This window comes from Amphiura filiformis, chromosome 8 (genome assembly GCF_039555335.1).
Source record: "Amphiura filiformis chromosome 8, Afil_fr2py, whole genome shotgun sequence".
In the NCBI taxonomy this organism is placed as follows: Eukaryota; Metazoa; Echinodermata; class Ophiuroidea; order Amphilepidida; family Amphiuridae; genus Amphiura; species Amphiura filiformis.
Window position 1 is genome coordinate 41,916,345 of NC_092635.1, and position 21,092 is coordinate 41,937,436.

The 21,092-nt window shown below is 37.0% G+C and overlaps 1 protein-coding gene across 1 annotated transcript in view; it reads left to right on the top strand.

Moving 5' to 3' along the window:
* The window catches only part of LOC140159059 (nostrin-like), a 38,333-nt gene extending 21,490 nt beyond the window's left edge, over positions 1–16,843 (top strand). Inside the window, 9 exon segments of the mRNA XM_072182388.1 lie at positions 1,032–1,140; positions 1,823–1,911; positions 3,631–3,759; positions 7,220–7,252; positions 11,737–11,858; positions 13,494–13,644; positions 13,646–13,763; positions 15,717–15,830; positions 16,562–16,843. Coding sequence (XP_072038489.1) covers positions 1,032–1,140; positions 1,823–1,911; positions 3,631–3,759; positions 7,220–7,252; positions 11,737–11,858; positions 13,494–13,644; positions 13,646–13,763; positions 15,717–15,830; positions 16,562–16,686 — 990 coding nt within the window. The 3' untranslated portion in view covers positions 16,687–16,843.
* The last annotated feature ends 4,249 nt before the right edge of the window (positions 16,844–21,092 follow it).

Below are 21,092 nucleotides of genomic sequence, written 5' to 3' on the forward strand. Positions count from 1 at the left end.
AATCTGCACCTGGTGTTTGGTCATCCAATTCCTGAATTGAATTTGAGTAACTTCAGCTGTTATTGAAGTTGTTTGACAGTTTGTACCTTTCAAGGAAACCAAGGTGTCTTGTGAAATTTCTACATGCAAAATCCAAGTGATCTTTAGATGGTCCATTATGCCCCTGTCAGACTTTCATGCCGCTGCGGCAAGTGGCATGACGTGGAAGCCTTGATTGTGTCCGCTCAGTGCCAAGCGGCATGAAAGTATGAAACCAGCATACATCAATATCTATGTTGTTTAGTATAATGAAAAATAATATAAGACATATTGGGTAAGTATCACTTACCCTTAGGCAAGTGTGATGGCAGGAGCCATATATTTCCAGTCTTAATATAACCCCCAGAGCACTACCTGCCGATCTAGCATTGCCTCTGATTGGTCAATTATATGATATCTTTACTTTAATCACCAATCAGAATAGAGCTTTGCAAATAATTCACCCCATTTTTTTGTGTGGTGAAATTATTCTAACAATGTTGCTGATTGGTCCAATTGAAAATGAAAACTTTGTTTTGGCCAATCGGCAGGTAGTACTCATGGGGTTAATGTTCAGCTAACAAACTGCAGTGTACTTTCAATATTCATGCATTTATCTTATTAAAAATGAGTCAAGGAAGCCAATAATTGCATTTATATTTCCATAGGTCATGTGGTTCTTGAGTTAGGACCAATTTTATATAAAAACAGAAGTTTTTGGTGTTTTCTCCCTCCCGAGAAAAAGTATGCACATGGGGAGGAGATGACACTCCATATATCAAGCCTAGGGATCTCCTTATAGTCCCCTTGTGTGTCAGCTGTATTTGTTTCAATATTTGAATGTAAATACTGCTAGGTTATGTTCCCCTTCGACCCACCGGAAGCGTCTATTTTTAATCTACTCTAAACATATGATGAAAAAAGCTAAATTGTCTTAAATTCCTAATTTTATGATGTGTATTTCCTTTCTAAAAATATGTGTAATGTTTTGTCTGTATTATCTCTTGCTTTAGGAGGAAGATTTGAATAATACTATGAACGTAGAGAGGCGGCGTACATTATTGGATCGGAAACTTCGCACCTTAGATACAGAAATATCAAGAGAACAAAGGGCTCGAGAAGGTAGGTATATGGAATTAAAAAAAATATCTTACATATCTGAGCATATTGACTAGGTCTCTATACAGCTGACCGACCCCCCCAAAAAAAAAGAAAATCATGATACAGTGCTCCTTGCAAAAAGAGTAATTGTTGCTGAAACAATGGAACTATTCAACCGAGAAACTACACCATGTAATAAATGTACAAACATGAGGCCTCTATTGACCTTTTTGGTAAATCCCATAAGCCTTTACAAGTACACCTGAGATGTTGTCATTTGACGTCACGCCGATGCACACAACATTTATTGAACATCCCATAACTGCGCATTACAAGTCGGCGTGACATCAAATGACGACATCTTATGTGTACTCGAAAAGGCTTATATGGGATTTACCGAAAAGGTCAATTGTAACATTGGCACTCATGACTCATTATGTTTTGAAAGCTGTGTATCATTCATTACAAACTGTGTATCATTCAATCAAACATCATGTATTATACATGTTTGAATGATGAGCTATACACAAAAAAACCTACCTATACCTATACTCCCCAACCTACACCATATGTTGATTCAACACGTTATCACCAATATACAAATTTGTTCCGACACACTTTTCTATTTTTTTGGACCACTCATTAATATCAATATCAATTTAGTAGCCAATTGACACATGTTTTGTTTTCATTATTTTTGCAGGAATAGCTAAATTGTGTGGTGCATACACAGACACACCAGGGTTTGCAGATGAGAATGCTAGACAAGATGCTACACAACAATTAGGACATGTAAGTAGGATCAGCGTTCGAAATAGGGCCGGTCAGCTGGCCATTGGCCTGTAACTTTTTGGCCTGGCCGGTAACTTTTCTGACTGGCATCTAGTTGCCTGCCCGGTTGGCCGGTAACTTTTTAAGGTCAAGCCCGGCTGGCCTGTAACTTTTTGAGGCATATTTCGAACACTGAGTAGGATTGATAACAACTTCATTATTCCTATTAAGGGCCCATACCTATTTACCAGTGTGCAGCCTTCCGCAGCCGACCTGCAGCTTACAGCAGGTCGACTCCCTTCTTCCAAACTGGTGTCAACTTCATTGATGAAGGCTCAGTCATGGAGTGTGTGTGGTGGGCTAACTAGTCTAAAATGTTTAGGGCTTCCTTAAATGCTGTTGGTGATGGTGCTTTGATGACTGCTTCAGATAGAAGATTCCACTCTCGGATAGTATTCAATTCTTATGCTCCCATTGATTGAGGGATTCCTTAGCCAAGCTATATAAGGAAAGCTGTGCACACTGGTATTTAGGTATGGGCCCTAAAGGCCTATTCAGCAATTTTCTGTACCTGATGAACATCCTAAAATTCATCAACATTTTTGCATATTGATCATGTGACCAATAACACCAATCAATGGTCATGTATGTGTATTACACACAAAATAATAAATGTTCTGCTGATGCAAAAAGTATGTTCCTTGTTGAATGAAGTGCAATATGTACATGTATGTACAAGTACTCGAAAAACGTAAAATGGCATTATCAAAGAGCCATCGTCTCGTTATCTGAGATGGTGTGTGGGCAGATCCTCTTACAGATTAAAAAAAATTCTACTTGAGACTAACATCACTGCATCATTTAAAGCATTTGCCATAATTGTGATTGGGAGTACATTATATAAATGTTGACTGCTATGAGGGGCATGGTTAAAATTATAGGCCCAAGGTAATCTCAAAACCATGCTATGACATGAGGTGCAGCCGAGGGTCATAGCATGGTTTTGAGATCACAGCAGGCCTATAATTTTAACCATGTCCTGAATATAAACCAGTCAATATTTGTTTTATATACTGAATGGATGTACGTGCGGTGTGTGTTCCGATCAAACTATACGCAATAGCAACATCCACACATGGATATTGCAATTGCGTAGATCGAGTTTGATCGGGGCGCACACCGGTCAATAGTTGGTTTCAATGACCAGGCATAGTTCATTTTGAGGGCATAGCTAATTCAATGACCGCACTTTTAACCAATCAGATGACAGGAATCTATATATGAGGTATATAATGTATGGTATTACATTTGCAGGTGATAGTAATACTATTATATTAGCATACCATAATGACCCCTACTGTATTGGCAGGATTCATCACAAGTTATGAGTGACTTGAAGCTGAAGAAATCTGAAGTGTTATCATTTTGTGATCAGTGAATATTTTTCAGCAAGCCATTTTACCTTGTTTTGTTAAGGGTGGTCTTAACTCTGGAATTGTGGAAACTTTTTGGCCTCAACTGCTAAATTGTTGGTCTAAAGAATATAAAAGTATACATTTTTGGAATGGCAAAGACTTGATGAATTCATCTGTGAGGTCAAACTTGGGCATAAAAATTAAAAATGCTAATTTTTGGAGAAAATCCCCAAAAACAGGATTTTTGGCCCGAATTTTTTTGGACAAAATATCAAACAATGTAACAATGTAAGTTGTTAATCAGTTTTCTGTTCTTCATCCACAGTCCAATGACATGTTGAATGTACTACGTGCATCACGGTTCAAGATCATGGCAGCCAAGGCATTCATTGATAAGCAAGATAAACCTGATGACGACATTTCTAGTTACATTGCTTTTGACAAAGCAAAACAGGTATGTGACAATAACCATATAATGTCTATTAAGGGATCTGGAATGGCGTTTTGAGCGTTTCGACAGTATTTTTTGTGGGACATGAGAGCACATCAGACATATCGAATTGCATTCTGAATACGAAGAATGTCTTTCTGATATCAAATAATTGTCATTTTTTGAAATTCACGATATAATACAAATTTTATGACAAATTTTATATTTTTCACATTTTTGATATATATAACAGTCCTCGAAGTAAATTTTATAAATCTAATGATATATTCTTAAAGTGTATGTAGCTGGGAGAAAAGCCGACGATCAATTGAAAATTTTGACCTTTCATATTGAAGATACGGATTTTTCCCCAAAAGACCTAATTTTTTTTGGTGTTTTGGAAACAAAATTCCATATCTTCAATACGAAAGGTCAAAATTTTCAATTGATCATCGGCTTTTCATCCCACCTACATACACTTTAAGTATATCATCAGATTTATAAAGTTTACTTCGAGTACTGTTAAATATTAAAAATATCAATTTTTAATCATTTGCCATAAAATGTGTATTACATTACATGTGTATTACATCAAAATTATTTGAAATCAGAAGGACATTCTTCGTATTCAGAATGCAATTTGATATGTCTGATGCGCTCTAATGTCCCACAATAAATACTGTCCAAACGTTCATACCCCATCCCTTAAGCTTTTCAAACTCTTTTACACTTGTTCAGCCTAAGTGAAGTTTAGTTACCAAGCTTTGTACACTTTTCATATGCTCACTACATACAATCCCACATAGTTTGGAATTTGTTTCCATGCAGTATTATCACTGGATTCTGATTGTGCATTCTATGGGTAGCTTTGAAGCTTAATAGTTGTGTGTTTGTTACAGTTGAGCCTGTGTATTCTTCTTATTTGAAATTTTATTGGGGTATCCTTTTGGATTAAGTATTTTCACAAAATTTTGACTTCAAATCAAGACAATGAATTTCAACACAAGAAAGCAGACTCTTGTATTATTAACAAAATGCTATTAGCAATCTGGTAAAATGGATTGTCTTACATAGGCATTGGGCTATTACACCCCCTATGGAAGACATGACCTTAATCTCCCACACAGGGGGGTGTAGATTTCAAATGGAGTTACCCATTCAGGTTAATGGAGTCACCCATTCAGGTTAATGGAGTCACCCATTCAGGTAATCCCAGTAGAAATTCACCCTCCCTGTGTGGAAGATTAGGGTCATGTCTTCCATAGGGGGTTATGGATTTCAACTGGAATAACCCAATATTTCAGCCAAGCCAATATATCAAATGGTTATTGTTAATTTAGAAAGGATTCAGTAGTACATACTTATGTGTAGTGCTAAAGTGGTATTGGCCAACTCATATTATCCAAAATGCAAACAAGCAGACATTGGAAAGTATAGTTTACCAAACACTATTTGCTATTTACCATCTGGAGCACAGGTTTGAAAGTTTGATATCCATACACCCTCTATGGAAGACATGGCCTTAATCTCCCACACAGGGAGTGCAGTTTTCAAATGGAGTTAGTTACCCATTCAGTAGTACATACTTATGTGTAGTGCTAAAGTGGTATTGGCAAACTCACATTATCCAGAATGCAAAACACTATTTGTTATTTACCATCTGGAGCACAGGTTTGAAAGTTGTCAAAGAATGTCCTGATTTCAGGAAATTAAATGTTATTTCAGTAAAGCGGAAAAGGTTATTGAAATAATGGTTTTGGATATTTTCAGGATTTAATTTGGCATGACACCAAAGAGAATAGACTCAAAGAGTACCAACTCAAAATTTGTCCTTGTCACAGTGTGTATCTCTATGGTGAATGATATTGTACCTCAGGCATTTTGCAGCTTAAGTGCGGACTTAGCACTTAGTGCGCGTGGCGTGTTACATGCAGATTGCAAACAATAACATACTTTAAATCTCTTTCACAGTCATTAGTAGTTGCCATTGTATTCACTGTGATAATCACTGGGGTTTGTGATTGGCCATGACATGATGCATTTGGCTAATCAGGTCACTGCTTTCATATTTGCATATGCACATGCTACATTGTCAAAATTAAACAAAATAATTGGGTTGGCAACTAAAATTTTGTTCTTTTTAAGGGGGTACTACACCCCTGGTCAATTTTTGCCTATTTTGCATTTTTCTCAAAATTATAGCACATTGGTGACAAGTAAGATATGTATATTATAGGGGCAAGGACTACAACTACTGTACTGAAAATTCAGCAACTCAAAGCAAGTAGTTATTGATTTATTGATCAAATATTGGTTTCCCTCATTTTTGACTGTAACTCCACAACTGTTGTCTGTGCTGAAATAAAAATTTCCAGTGCATTAGTTGTAGTCCTTGCCCCTATAATATACATATCTTACTTGTCCCCAATGCACTATAATTTTTGAGAAAAATGCAAAAAATAGGCACAAAATTGGGCAGGGGTATAGTATAGTACCCCCTTAACCATGTAAAATGATATGGGGAATAAATAAGAACAATAATGATTAGTACACAAAATATGTATATTTGATGTTATGAAAATGCATTTGTGTTTAATTTGGCTAATTTATTTAGTTCTATAGATGTGGTGAGATGATGTAAACCAAATATTTGGTCGGCAGTGTTTATTGTTCTTTATGCAGAGATGCCACTTGGTATCGTCAAAAATTCCTGAAAATGCACTTTTCTTTTGCACAGGAAGGGTAGTGCAAAAATTTCCTGAAATTTAAATTTTCTTTAAAATTTCCCGAAATCTGGAAATTTCCTGAAAAGTACCATCTCTGTCTTTGTCTGGCAGTATGCACACGCATCCTGTATTCATGATGACCTGTGCTTTTAAAACTTGTGCCAAATCAAATACTGGGCAATATATAAGATATTGAACAGTGAACTGGTTGTGTGCTGTTCCCCAAAGCATATCGATGGATCAATTTGCATACCTTTTTTTTATAAACATCGCTGTCGCATCATCTATATTTCACCCAACTTTGTTTTAGGCCAACAAGTAATTGTTGTGTGATCTAGGGTCCATTTCACTGAACATTCTTGAAAGTCTCGAAATCGTTCATAACTTACGATGAGTCGTAAGTTCCATTTCACTAAACTTACAAACGGTACCCTTTGTAGGTAATAGGGATTTACTACAGGGACCCTTCGTAAAGTTACGTCTTAGTATTGAGTATTCGTAACTTTACAAACGGTTACTTGAGTTACGTAGGGTTAAACGTTTAGTGAAATGGACCCCTGGTCTTTTAGTACCCATTTGATCATAAGTAAACTCACAAGTAAAAATGACCTAATTTGGATTCAGGTTGAGAATATTTTACCAAAAGATGAGTAGAAATGTAAGTCCTCCTAATGCAACAATTTCTTACTGGCCATATTTGATTATTGAAATAGTTTTAGAAGTGTTTATAGATGTTCATTTGATTTTGCATATTTTAGTCTCCTGTTTCTGGATGGCGTAGACTCTCGCTGGTAATTATAATTGCCGCTTTATATTAGTTTGTTGAATGAGTAATTAATGCAGATTAGAAACGAGACATTTTTATTATTTTTTTATTTTAATGTTTGTAAAAATGATGGAATAATTTGAATATGTCGATGATGATATATTCACAAATATGAAACAGAGCAATTACTCCAAGTCTATGGTAGTCAGTAGCGTAGCCAGGTTTTAAGTGTGATGGGGCAAAGCCAAATTTTTGTCCCCATTTGTCAATTTTTTGTCCCATTTTTATTAGTCATTTTAAGGATACTGTACTCTTGGAGCGATTGTCGAATAGGGTGCAACTCTACTAGTCTTATTACAAGACTGCCCTACCCCAACCATAACCCCTAACCCTAAACTCTGTAAACAAAGACTGGACTCAAGTCTAGCATGTTGCACCCTATTCAGTAATTGTACCGTACTCTTTGCCATCCCTATTCTATCCCTGAAAATTTTTCTGGGAGTAGTTCCCCCCGGGCTCCCCCCTGGCTACGCCACTGATGGCAGTATCACCCAAGTTTGATACTCAATTGGTGTATTTTGGTACAACAAATGTCATGTATTATCAAAGTAAGGGTGAAAAAAAAATTATGTCATAGAAGCATTGATTGCTAAGATTTGAAATACAATGGATTTATTCAAATAAAATGTTCTCATCTGCATTATAACTCATTACATTATGCTCTGTAAATCCCAAGCACATCTGATGAAGTCTTTACAAAGACTGTAACACATCCTACGCCTACCCTTGCCTAACCCCAATTTGGAGTCTGTGATGAGTCTAGTTAAATTGTGATGCATGTTCCTACAATAACAAATGCAAAAAACATCATTTGTGGATCCACAGATTTTTAACCATTTGTCGAGTCCGCTGAGCTCTTTCTTGGTGTTTGTCTTTGTCTATCTACTGAAGATAGCTTATGTCATATCATGTTAATATTGCTGTAGATTGGTGAATAGTAAGAAAAAGGGAAACTTATAATTTATTATCTTTCTAATAATAAAATGCAACTTTAAAACCATATTCATTCCAATAAGTGGCCATGCCCAATAAGCACCCACCCAGCAACTTTCCAACTTGTAGTGCCTTGGAACAAATATGGTAGTACAGTTTGTCCACTCTGAAGTACAAAGTGACAACGCACGCGTATACAGCGTGTTAACAGTGCGTAGTAATGCATCTCTGCTGCAGGTTTGCGCGCCTTCAAAGTCGGCACAATGTGTGCGTCCGCGCCGGTACTTTGTACTTCAGAGTAGACTAACTGTAGCAATAAAGAAGTTTATCAGTTCTTTAATAAATTAATTAGAGTTTATTATCAATATTATTAAAAATGCCTTTTCTGCTGGCAAAGCGCTGCTGATGTTATTGATCCAGTGTAGAAAACCACCACAGAGGATGGGAACTCACATTCACTTCTCAGTGATGTCATTATTTTTAAAATCTCACTTTTGGATATACTATAACGTATACCATTTTTCACACTGATGTGGCATTGATGTCAATGCCCTTTTTAGGCGCAGCTTCAAATCGCTAGTGTTCGCTCAAAGTGTTTAGAGTTTATTATCAATATTGTTAAAAATGCCTTTTCTGCTGGCAAAGCGCTGCTGATGTTATTGATCCAGTGTAGAAAACCACCACAGAGGATGGGAACTCACATTCACTTCTCAGTGATGTCAACAATATTAAAATCTCCCTTCTGAATAGATACCATTTTTCACTTTGATGTGGCAGTGACATCATCAATGCACTTTTCATCAGGCAAAGCTTCAAATCGCTAGCGTTCACTCAAAGCGCTGACATACACACTCCAGCACTTAAAGATGCTGCATAGATGCACACATGCAACAGTACAGTTGCCTCAACATGTTGATGTCACTGCCACATCAGGGTGGAAAATGGTATAACAGGTGCACAAAGAGCAGCATGGGGAGATGGGGGGATTGTGAAATTACATGGCATCATAGCACCAGATATGTATGTTTATGGACCAAACCGTGTATGGTGTAAAACACACAAATCATGAGTCTTGGGGTGATATCATTAACATTTGTACAAGTCATACTGTAAAAGTAGAAATTTTCGAGAGGTTCTTATTTTCGCGAATTTCGCGAGTGGACATAAAATCGCGAAAATAAAAACTGGCGAAAATAACCTTTTGCATTAGGTTTCTATTGTATCAATATCAAAACCGCGAAATTTAATTCTCGAGCTATTTACAAAATCGTCAAAATCGCGAAAATATTGACTTTTACAGTATTCCTTTTCAAATTCAGCGTAAGTCATGATAGCGCTTTGGATTTGGACTTACAGTTGGTTAAATGCCTTACAACGTGTCGCATCTGTTTGTGTTGTGAAATCAGCTTTTGATCAAATTTTATTGAGGTGCAAGATATATAGGTTTGGTTTATATTGACCAGGACCAAATTCTCATAGCAATGTCGTGAGTTATATCTTAAGGGCGTATATAGCTGTGTACCACCCCTCATGTACAGAGTGGCCTTGTTGTCGCTATGTGAAACTATACTGTATACCTATGGCTAAGGTCATCCGGCAGATTTGAATACATAAATTATGACCATTTTTCACCCTGATGTGGCATTGACGTTGGTGCGCATTTCATTGGGCACAGCCTCAAATCGCTAGTGTTCGCTCAAAATGCTGGCATACGCACACTTAAAGACACAGCTGCCTCATTGTGTTGATGCCACTGCGTACATCAGGGCGAAAAATGATATAAACAGTAGCCAGCTAGCAAGGTGTTGCAGATTTACATGGCGGTAGCAGGTGCTCTTTAAAGAGCATCTGCTACCTCCTTGGTCAGTGTAACTAATTGTATCTCTAGGTGGCCGTGGTCATAGCTGTATGGTTCACAAAATGTGAAAGCAGCCACAACACAGCACAGGGAGGTGGTAAGAATATTGTTACAAGAATTTGGCCCTGTATTTCAAGCCATATGGGCCTATTCAGTACACCGCTTACTTAAACATATTTAACCTCAATATCCAAAGTGTTTCAATAGGTTACAACAAATGAGTTCTAATGCCCGTAGTTTATATAGGTGCAATAATTGTTTGAAATATTTGTCATTTGTCTCCATGTGTCCAGCAAAGCTTTGACTATGCCATTGTGTGCCGTGTTTTTCGCTATGCACAATGTATGCTGTACATTGCCGTCCGAAGCTAACTAAGTTCATGTGAAAAGTAGATTAAGTTTTCAGTTTACATTCATAGCGACTGCTCTGTGGCAGAAGTGGGTTAGTACAATAGCTGCCCTGTGAACATTTGGTAATTTACAAACAGTATATTGTACTCATCTACACATGACAGCTACACATGGCAGCTATTGCACTTACCCACTTCTGGCACTGAGCAGTCAATATACTTTTATCAAAAGGATGTAATTGTCAGGAGTGACATTATTGACTTTCTACCGAGGCAGAGCCTGTACCGCTGCACCACTGTGCCACCACAGTAACAAACTAGTGTAGAATTGCTGAATTTCTTACATCCCTAGCATACTTTGGTGCAAAGTTATGAGTATTAATAACACACATTTTCTTTATAAAATTATAATTGGTGTGTCCCTAATTTTTCTTGTATCATAATTTGACAATTGCCATCTTTGTCCTGGGTGGATCAGATTGTGGCACACTTAAAGCCATATTGTAACATTTTGCTGAAGGGGATGCCCTCAATCTTTTTCAAAACTCTGTTTTTTACATAGTTGTGACAGAATCCAAGATTTTGAATAAAACAGATACGCGATGTTCATGCTGTAGATGCATGGCGTTGGGGAAGGCCATTACACATGAAAAGGACTGACTCGGCCATGTTAGAACAGAGTGGCTCGCACTGGAGACATTACACTGGTGCTGGTATTAAATGGGGGACATATCGGACAGTAAAAACTAACTTTTTGTGGAAAAGAAATTCAGTTCAATTTCTTATGGAAATATTACAATATGGCTTTAAAAGAGTTAGCAATATCAAATGTACATATTGAACTCTTGCAATCTTGTGGTTTGGTTATGGGAACACATTAATCCTGCAAATTTTATGTGCCACTGCCTGCAGTTATAAAAGAGACTAATGGAGATATTGGACACTGCACTGATATTTCACATGGGACATTATCACTTATTGGTCAGCATCTTTGGCACTTCCTGTTAGTGGTAGGGGCATGGGATCAGGTGTCTTATTAATAAAAGTGGAAAAAGTTACAAAAAAATGGCAGGTTTTAATCAGACTGGATCCCCCTTCCCCTAATCAGGTCAACTTATAACACACCTCTTGGTTCTTGTTGCTAATATTGACATAGCTATGCTTGGTCTCATTTGAGGTGAAAGTGGTGTCGGTGCATTTTTCACTATTTGTAATAAATATTGTTGATTTCAATGGTATCTTTTCTGAATAAGCACTAATATGAATGAATAATCATGTTTCTTAAATTTTGATATCATTCCCATCTTAGGGACGCAACTCAACCTTAAGAATACCCAAGAATGCGCCACCACTCTCACCTATGGCGGAAACGATAGCAGGAGGTCGTGGCTCAGGAGATGGTCATTCAGGAGGTGATGCATCAAGTGTTACGTAAGTACAAACAGGTCGATGTGATCAGCAAGAATGCTAGGTGTATTCTGTATGTGACACATAAATTATGTGGTAATGATGCAGGGATAGATTCTAGCCTGGAAGGGTCATCAATTTTTGTGTACGGGTAAAAAATAATTTTCAAACAATGTGTGTTTAACCTAAAGCCAAGAATTTTCTGCTTTACAAATGCTAAATTCCGCTTTTCTCCGCTTTGTAATTTTAGCACATTTCTGACATAATAAAATTTCACAAGAATCTTGTGACGATCATTGCGATTTGCAAAGTTGGGATGGGTAATTGGGTATCATGGCTGCAATGGGAAGTTGTACGGTAAATTTATGACGGATTTTACTTTATTTTGATGAATTTTGAAGACCCATTTCATTTAGTATTTTATTTATTTCTTTTCAATTGTATTTTTTTCCTTTTTCTAGGTCATTTTTGATTATTTTTTTTTTTTTCTCAGAAATGCGTTTTCCGCTTTACCTCCGAATTCCGCGATTTTCGCGGAATTTCCGCAACGCGGAAAATTCTTGGCTTTAGTTTAACCTATCTGCAATTATTCATAATGACCCCTACTGTACTGGCAGGATTCATTACAGAAAACCTAAAGTGTTATCATTTTGTGATCATTAAATATTTTCCAGCAAGCCATTTTACCTTGTTTTGGTTACCGTTAAAACGCGATTGTTAGCATATGTGCTTACTATCGTGCGTGTTTGAAAATATGAAATTGATTGTACCAAAGTCTGGCGCTTTACCAACTGAGCTAATGGGGTTGAGACATAAATTTGCAGGTTTGCTTATTCATATATCTCTAAGTGTATCGATGATTTGCTCAAAACCCTTTGCACTTTTGTGGATGGGGCTCTTCATGTTTGCATGTTTTAAAATCGCTTGATAGTAAGCACATATGCTAACTGATCTCCGGTTTTAATATAAAAACTTAAAATAAAGCTGTCATTAAAGCACTGTAGGCTTAGTCTTTCACGTAGTATTCATGTGGAACTGAGGCTTAAGGTTAAATACCACTAATAGGCCTTGGCGATACATTGAAATACGACGAGTAACTATTTGTTTTCATGGCATTCAAAAAGACTGCATTAAAATCGCTGAAATTGATCAAGTTATATAGCAAAAAAAGTACTTTTTAGAGTTTGATGCTTCAAAATGGTACATTTTCTCTCATTATATGACATTTTTGATGTAAGTACCAAAATTCATACACACGGCTTCGGTTTTTATTAAATATTTGCCCCACCATATTGTAACTTTCAGCTTCGAGGGCGCACTGTCATTTTAAGGTGTTTACGGTTCAGTGTGTTAAAACAAGAAAAGTCTCAGGTCAACCTATGTTGAATTTTTTATCATTTGGCATCTAAATCATATAGTTTCACCTGATATTAGTGGCATTGAACTGTGAGAGTTCTGAATATGAGAAAATTCCACCCGAAATTAGCCATTTTCCCATTGAAACCCGTGTAATACATAATTAGTGGTATTTAACCTTAAACCCGAGGCATCAGTGGGGAAAGGCCAGGAACAACCGCAGTGCCAACTCGCTCTCCCTTACTACATGTATATGTCAGTTTCACAACCAACTCTTTCCATTCTCACTTTCTCTACATATAGCACACGTGAGAGACCGCCTAGTTTTAGTGATAGACGGAGTATGCGGATGACAAGCACAGATTCATTCATGTCAGACACAAGTTTTGATGATAATGACGATAACCCAGACGGTGTTGAATACGGCAATGTGAATAGAGATAATGAACAAAATGACGCCGTCTATTCCGCTTATTAATGAAGTACCCCCTGTGAGACAGGAAGAACCACCGGTGCCACTGCCGGAACCACCGGCAGCAGAACCACTGGCAGAAAATGGTGCACCTGATACAAGTAAGAAATGAATAATTTATGTAAAGGCTTTTTCAATTTAGCAGGTTTTTGATAATATACATCCCTTATTACATGTTTTAATCATTGTTCAATAGTTATGTTTGGGTGATGTCGAGGAATCAAGGGGCCATGCTTGTGAAATACTTTCAGCTGAATCATAAAATGACCCTTAAGGGGTGGGGTATGAACATTTGGACAGTATTTATTGTGGGATATTAGAGCACATCAGACATATCAAATTGCATTCTGAATACGAAGAATGTCCTTCTGATATCAAATAATTTTGATTTTTTGAAATTCGCAATGTAATACACATTTTATGGCAAATGTCAGAATGCAATTCGATATGTCTGATGTGCTCTCATGTCTCACAAAAATACTGTTGGAACGCTCAATCCAGATCCCTTAAATGCACCAAGTAGAAGTTTAAAAATAACCCTCTTTCTAGTGAACTTGACCTCCTGACAGCAATTCATGTTTATTCTCTGAAAAGGACCCTTTATTTGCATTTTACTTGTCACACATTTGTACACTATGAAACTTGCCAGCATGAGAATTTTCAGGCCTAAGCCTGAATTCAGGGTTTTTTTTGGGGGGGTCCAAATTTCCACACTTTCATTTAATTTCAGCCTGTTTTTGGCCTTTTTAGCCTAGTTTCACACAATTTTTCAGGCTTTTTCAAACTTTTCCGGTTTTATCATGGATGATCATTCTCATGCCTAAACTTAAGTGGCCTTTCCACATATTAAATATGCAAGAGTTTTATACTCTACCAACAGGGAATTTGTTGACATACTAATATAATTTGATCATTTAGCAGGTTGCATTGCAAATCTGCCAAAAGTGACATCCATGTGTCTTATTTCATATATATAATAGCTTGGAATAAATACCAGACTCATCTCAAGTGGAAGTCACTTCAAATCAGTCTCATGGTAATACAGAGAACATTACATAACCATGTGACTTGGTGATGGTTGGAAGTGACCTCCTTTTGAGATGCTGTGAAATGAGACATGTAGGAGTTAGACTATGCCATAGTCTATTTTTGATAAATAAAAGCATGTTATTAATGTTAATCATGATGAAAGCATGAACTCGAAAGTATACTGATATTTATTACATCAAAATATATACTAGTATAAAATTGTTATGAAAAAGTTTATATAATTATATTAGTGACAGTAAAAGTAAAGTGTACGTACTAGGCTTATATTATTGAATGCAACATATCATAATGTCATAATTGTATTGGCACTTCACTGAACAATTCTGATTTTAAAATCTGCCAGTTTATTAATCGCGAAATTCCAGGTTAAAAATAGACTATGGACTTTTAATTTTAAACGGGATTTTGAGCGGGCAAAGTCCCTAACACTCACACTGTCAATCATACTTGTTTATCAATCAAATTTAACCGCAAGCAAATACAATACGCGCTCATGCACTTATTGACGCGTTCATGCAATTACATAACACAATGGCGGCATACTTGTGTACCATGTAGTTATTAATGGTAATGATAGGTACCGGAGGATTTAAACCATAACGAGATCTGGGCACCAATCACAAGCCAGATCCATTTAAAGATGCATTACATCATGGCCAATTTTAGTAGGCCAGATTTCCGACAATCTCATCCATAGAAGCTCATAGACAGCCGTGTTAAGCATCTCTGACCGCAATCCAAAGTCAGTAGTCCACTTGGGGAACTAACAAACAGAGGGTGTAGGGTGACTGAAAAGATCAGATGTGAAAATCTATCAATTGTGCACACATTAATTAAATCAGAGTTTTAAGCTTAAATACAATATCCAGAGTATATGCAGAATGTGCAAGTGGACTACGGGGTAGTCTATGTAGGAGTCGACAAGTACATCATTTTGATATGGATTCAAGCATATTTGAACTGCCATCCACAGAGTATAATTTGAACCAGTCATACTATTTTAGATCCCTTTACAGGTGAAACGGAGCCAGTAGCAAGTGTTGACCAGGTTATTGGACAATGCAGGGTTCTTTATGACTATGATGGACAAGAGGAAGAGGAACTCATTATTAGGGAAAGTAAGTACTTGTATTATCTCTCACAAAAATGAACTGTAAATAATTAAAGTATTGGATATATTCCTGAAAGAAATTAATTTCAAATGATAAGAATGCATCTCATTAGTCAAAATATGTGAATCATGTGTGTCTTTTCATTTGTGTTAAGTGCCTCCCCTGGGGGCATGTGCTGATCGAAAAGATTGTGACAGTAATGTTCATATACATTGTATGTGACCCACTCTGACAAAAACCAGGAACAAGTCACATTTTTGAGATTGTAATATAAATGTATAAGCACCAGACAACAAGCTTTAAAATAATACCAAACTTATATAAATAGCATCAATACTTTTTAAGATATGAATAATTTTGCAAATGATGCCTTTATATTTTTGGCTATTGCTATTCTGAGAAATGGACCAATTAGTTTTCTGCTCTACACAAGATTGAATTAGGATTATCCTAGTTCAACTGTTCATTATTGATTAAATAAACCTTGTTTTACAAGCACTTGAAGGATTTGAAAGTGCACTTAGTCCCAGTCATATACCATGAAATTAAGAATTTCAAAATTTGAATATTTTTATGGGAATGTCATCTGCAGAAGCCTATAACTCAAAAATGTTGGAGTGGGTCACATATTTACAAAAAAGGATGTTTGATTTCAATTTATTTGAATACCTCAAGGATAAAGAACTCTTGATGGAAAGATGATGTGTATTCAATTGTATATGTTTGTTATTTTGCAGATGATGTAATTAATCTATACGAGAAGGATGAGGATGGTTGGTGGAGAGGAGAACTCAATGGTGCAGTGGGAATCTTTCCTGGAAGCTATGTAGAAGAAATCACTGGTTGCAGTACAGATCTATGACACTTCCTTGTGTGAAAATATGAAAGATATATGAGGCTGACACAACTGAATATTCAAATAGGCTATTCCATTTAAAATCCACACTACCCCTGTGGAAGATTTTGGAAATATCTTCCACAGGGGGTGTATGTATTTCAAATGGAATAAGCACATTAGGCAGTTCTTTTTTAATTTCATACACCCTCTGAGAAAGATTCAACCTGAATCTTCAACTAAGGGAGCATAAGTTTCAAATGGAGCTACCTAATGTGTTCATTCCACCTGAAATTCATTCTCCCTCTGTGGAAGATATTTCCAAAATCTTCCACAGGGGGAGTGTGGATTTTAGATGGCATAGCCCAATTTGTGTTCATCCAGTCTTGTCATGGATATTTGGTGTTTTTTAGCAAAGGTGAACTGAAATTGATGCAATTTATTGAGATTTGAAAATTGTTTGTTTATTTGCATGTTTGCCTAAAACAGAGATGCCAGTATGTGTTGTCAGAAAATCCTGAAATTTGTGAAACGTTCCCAGTTTACCTACTCATACTGTTGTGCAGGTTTAACTGAGCTGTGAGCTGTTCCATAAAATCAAGAATTTTTTATGGAAACTTGTATCACTAATTGTTGGAACTGACAGATGCCTTACAAAATGTAAGTCATTTCCTCAATAATACCAATGCTAATGTGCAATGTATGGTACATTTTTGAGTCATTAATAACCTGGCACAAAATGATGCCGATGTCAACCTGAAAACATTGACATATTATGGGATGGATTTCAGAGTCACTGTATAATTGTGTGGATGTTAGGATTTACCTGCGAAGAGTTTGACAGATCACTGTATTACTGATGCCATACTTATGCTTTATCTACTCGCTTGGGCTACTTTACAGCAGAGTTGCCAGAGTTACGGCAAAGTGTGCTTCTGATAGGTTACATTTTGTGCTGTACAAATACTCTCTGTAAAAGTTGAATTTGGGCTGATTTTCATCTTAGTTGCCAGATAATGGAACATGAAGATGACAGCTTGGTAGTCAACATTATACAGCACCATATTTAGTGGGCTTATTCATCAATCTATCATATCAAGTATAGTTGTAACTTTGGCATTTAAGCATAAATGTAACCTTGTACATGTACGTTGGTGATGTTTTGTTCAAGTAGTCTATTCCAGTTGAAAGCCATACACCCCCTATGGAAGACATGACCTTAATCTTCAACACAGGGAGTGCGAATTTCAAATGAGATTACCTGAATGTGCAATTCCATTTGAAATCTACACTCCCTGTGATTAAGGTCATGTCTGCCATAGGGTATATGGATTTCAACTGGAATATCCCAATACCAAGCAGCATTGGTGATCGTCTCTTTGTTCCTTCCACGTAATGCTGGTTTCATACTTTCTTGCTGCTTTGACAATGATTTTGCTTAACTGTGCAGTCGTACCAGAAATGCTAGCGGTGACCAGTGGTAAACCGATATATCGATCACTTCACTACTTTGCCCCAGGCGGCATATCCGGCAAATCGCTACGAGTTAAATTCAAGTAAAATCGGGAGCGATGCTGCTCTGGCACAGGATACAATTTTTGGCCAGTGAGCACAGAGTGGCAACATTGGCTTTCAGAGTCATGCCGTTGCCGCTCAACGATGTACCACTTGGCGACTCACCGCTTACAGAAAAATGCAAGCGATGTGATGAAGCGTCACACTGCTAATCAGCTGCAAGCGGCAGAAAGTATGAAACCAGCCGTAAGTTTTATATATTTTGGGTGCTTCCATTTACATCTCATTTGGTGTATGTATAAGAAAAACTGCTGAAGATTTATTTTAATGTACAACTGATGCTGCCAATATATTTTGTTATAATACTGCTTGGTTGTAGTCTTTGTAATCATGTAAACTATTGGAGTGTACAAATTGTTGATTTGTAAATTTGGAAGATCAGAACGTAGCAGACAATGGAGATGACATTAACCCCCTGAGCACTACCTGCCGATCGTACATTGCCTCTGATTGGTCAATTACATGATATCTTCACTTTAATCACCAATCAGAATGGAGCTTTGCAAATATTTCATCCCAATGTTTTTGCGTGGTGAATTATGCTAACAATGTTGACGATTGGTCCAATTGATAATGAAAACTTCTTTTTGGCCAATCGGCAGGTAGTTCTCATGGGGTTAACATACCATTGGTGCAGTATTTGCTCAGGAAAAGGTGACTAATTATTTAACAATAAACATAGATATAGACTGATAGTTTTATAGAAGCTCACCCTGGGGGGTCATTCCCATCGTGGCCTGTATACCATCCGTGATAATAAAAACGTGTAAAATGGGTAGCTTTTCGTGGGTATGCACGATACGCGCGTATCGTGTTTAGGGTGTCAAAAACATGAAAAAAAGAATAAGGGTAGAAAAATTGCAATTGCTAATAATGAAATTTAGGGTATGAAATTTGACACAAGGAATAAAATCTTTTCAAAAGTTGATTATCGCGGATGGTGTACAAGCTACAATGGGAGAGACCCCCCCACCCGTGCTAGACCAGGGTTCTTCAGGATCATTCATAGTTCATTTATAGTAGAAGAGGTTCTTTTTGAGATCCAAGTGATGTGGTACTCACTCACAAAATATTTCAATTCCTGTAAGGAATTTTGATTACTCTGTTGTGGTGTTTCTAAATGCTTACAAACTAGATAAGATCTATCAAGTCATCAATAAACGGTAACAAGGAAGTTTGGAAACGTCATCAAGATCAAACAGTGTTGCCATATCATCAAACATCTAGAAACCCCACAACAGAGTGATCAAGATTCCTAACAGGAATTGAAACATTTCTGAGTGAGTACCAGATTACTTGGATTTAGAACCCTTTCTACTTTAAATAGACCAGGGTTAACTGACATAGCCAGTTTGCTTCCAACTACAGGTTACATTGGGGAACGAGATGCATTACCAGTAGAACAACTCCTTCAAGTATAAATTTAGTATTTGTCAGTGTGTAGGATCAATGGGCTATTCCATTTAAAATCCACATACCCCTATTGAAGACATGACCTTAATCTCCCACACAGGGGGTGTAGATTTCTTATGGAGTCATCCATTCAGGGAACCCCATTTGAAATTCACACTCCCTGTGTGGAAGATTAAGGTCATGTCGTACGTATGAGGGATGGATTTCAACTGGAATAACCCATTTGAAGAGGCTGATTAGTTATTGGGTGAACCAAAGGTGCAATGTATTGGCAGGAAAAACCTCCTATGTGTCTTTGGCCCTTGAACATGTTTAAAACAAAACTGCAAGTAGATTACATAGGAGGTTTTTACTTTAAACACATAAGAGGTTTTTCCTGCCCATGGACGGTATACAATACAGAGATTTAACATGCGTGAGGTTTGATGCATGAAATATGCAGGTCTTAAAAACCGGGTCCGTCACTGCCACTACAGAACCGGGACTGTCATGGTTATTAAATTTATATACTTCGTCTTCGAACCTGATGATGATTTTTGCAACTTTTATTAACATGGTTTATAACAATGAAGAATTGATGCATGGCATGGTTCAATATTCAAGGCTATGCAGTGATTTCTACATGGTCCTACAGATTTCTGGCCTGTTATTATAAATTGTAAGTCTGGTCCGGGTTTGTCATGGACTCGCATATTTCTTTAGCAGGTTGAGTTCATGGCAGTTTCCCATATCATATTGCATGACACAGAATTTATCATACCACCAAGTCGTTCTCAATATTTTTTATAACGTAATGTATATATTATTTATTGAAAACAACTATTATTTTGATCTCTAAAGAATTATAGGCTAAATTTATGAGCTAAATGCTTGGAAGAAAATGAGCATACTTGCACGCTAAAATGAGTCAGGTGGGTACTCAGTCATTTTCCTAATACCCCGAGAACCGGTATGCTGGTAGTGCACACTAACTGGCGTGATACCAAAATACCCCCAGCAGGTGGAATCCTTTAATCGCTCTTTTAAAAGTGATATGGTGAATGTATACATCATACTATGTGCCAGAGAAGATGAGATTAGACATCTTCTCTGATATTACAAAGTGTAGATTTGTGTCTTACTAGACCAGGGATGGGCAACCTATATGGCCCGCAAGAGACATGCAGCCTGCTGGTAATTTTCTTTGGCCTACAAGAGCATCTAGAAATGAAGTGGGTTTTTTTTTAAATTATATTTTTGTTAGCATATAATAAGCAATGTTCTTGGAACAAGTTATTACCCTGTAATTGTAATTGTAAGTTTTCATGGGATATGCACATACTGCATCACAGGTTGTGTCTTGATGTTTTTGACTGTACTTGAAGTTTGTGCTGCCTGAATGTGGTCAAAAAGTTGCCCATTCCTGTACTAGACATTCATATACTGGCAGTTACTTGCAGGTGTCT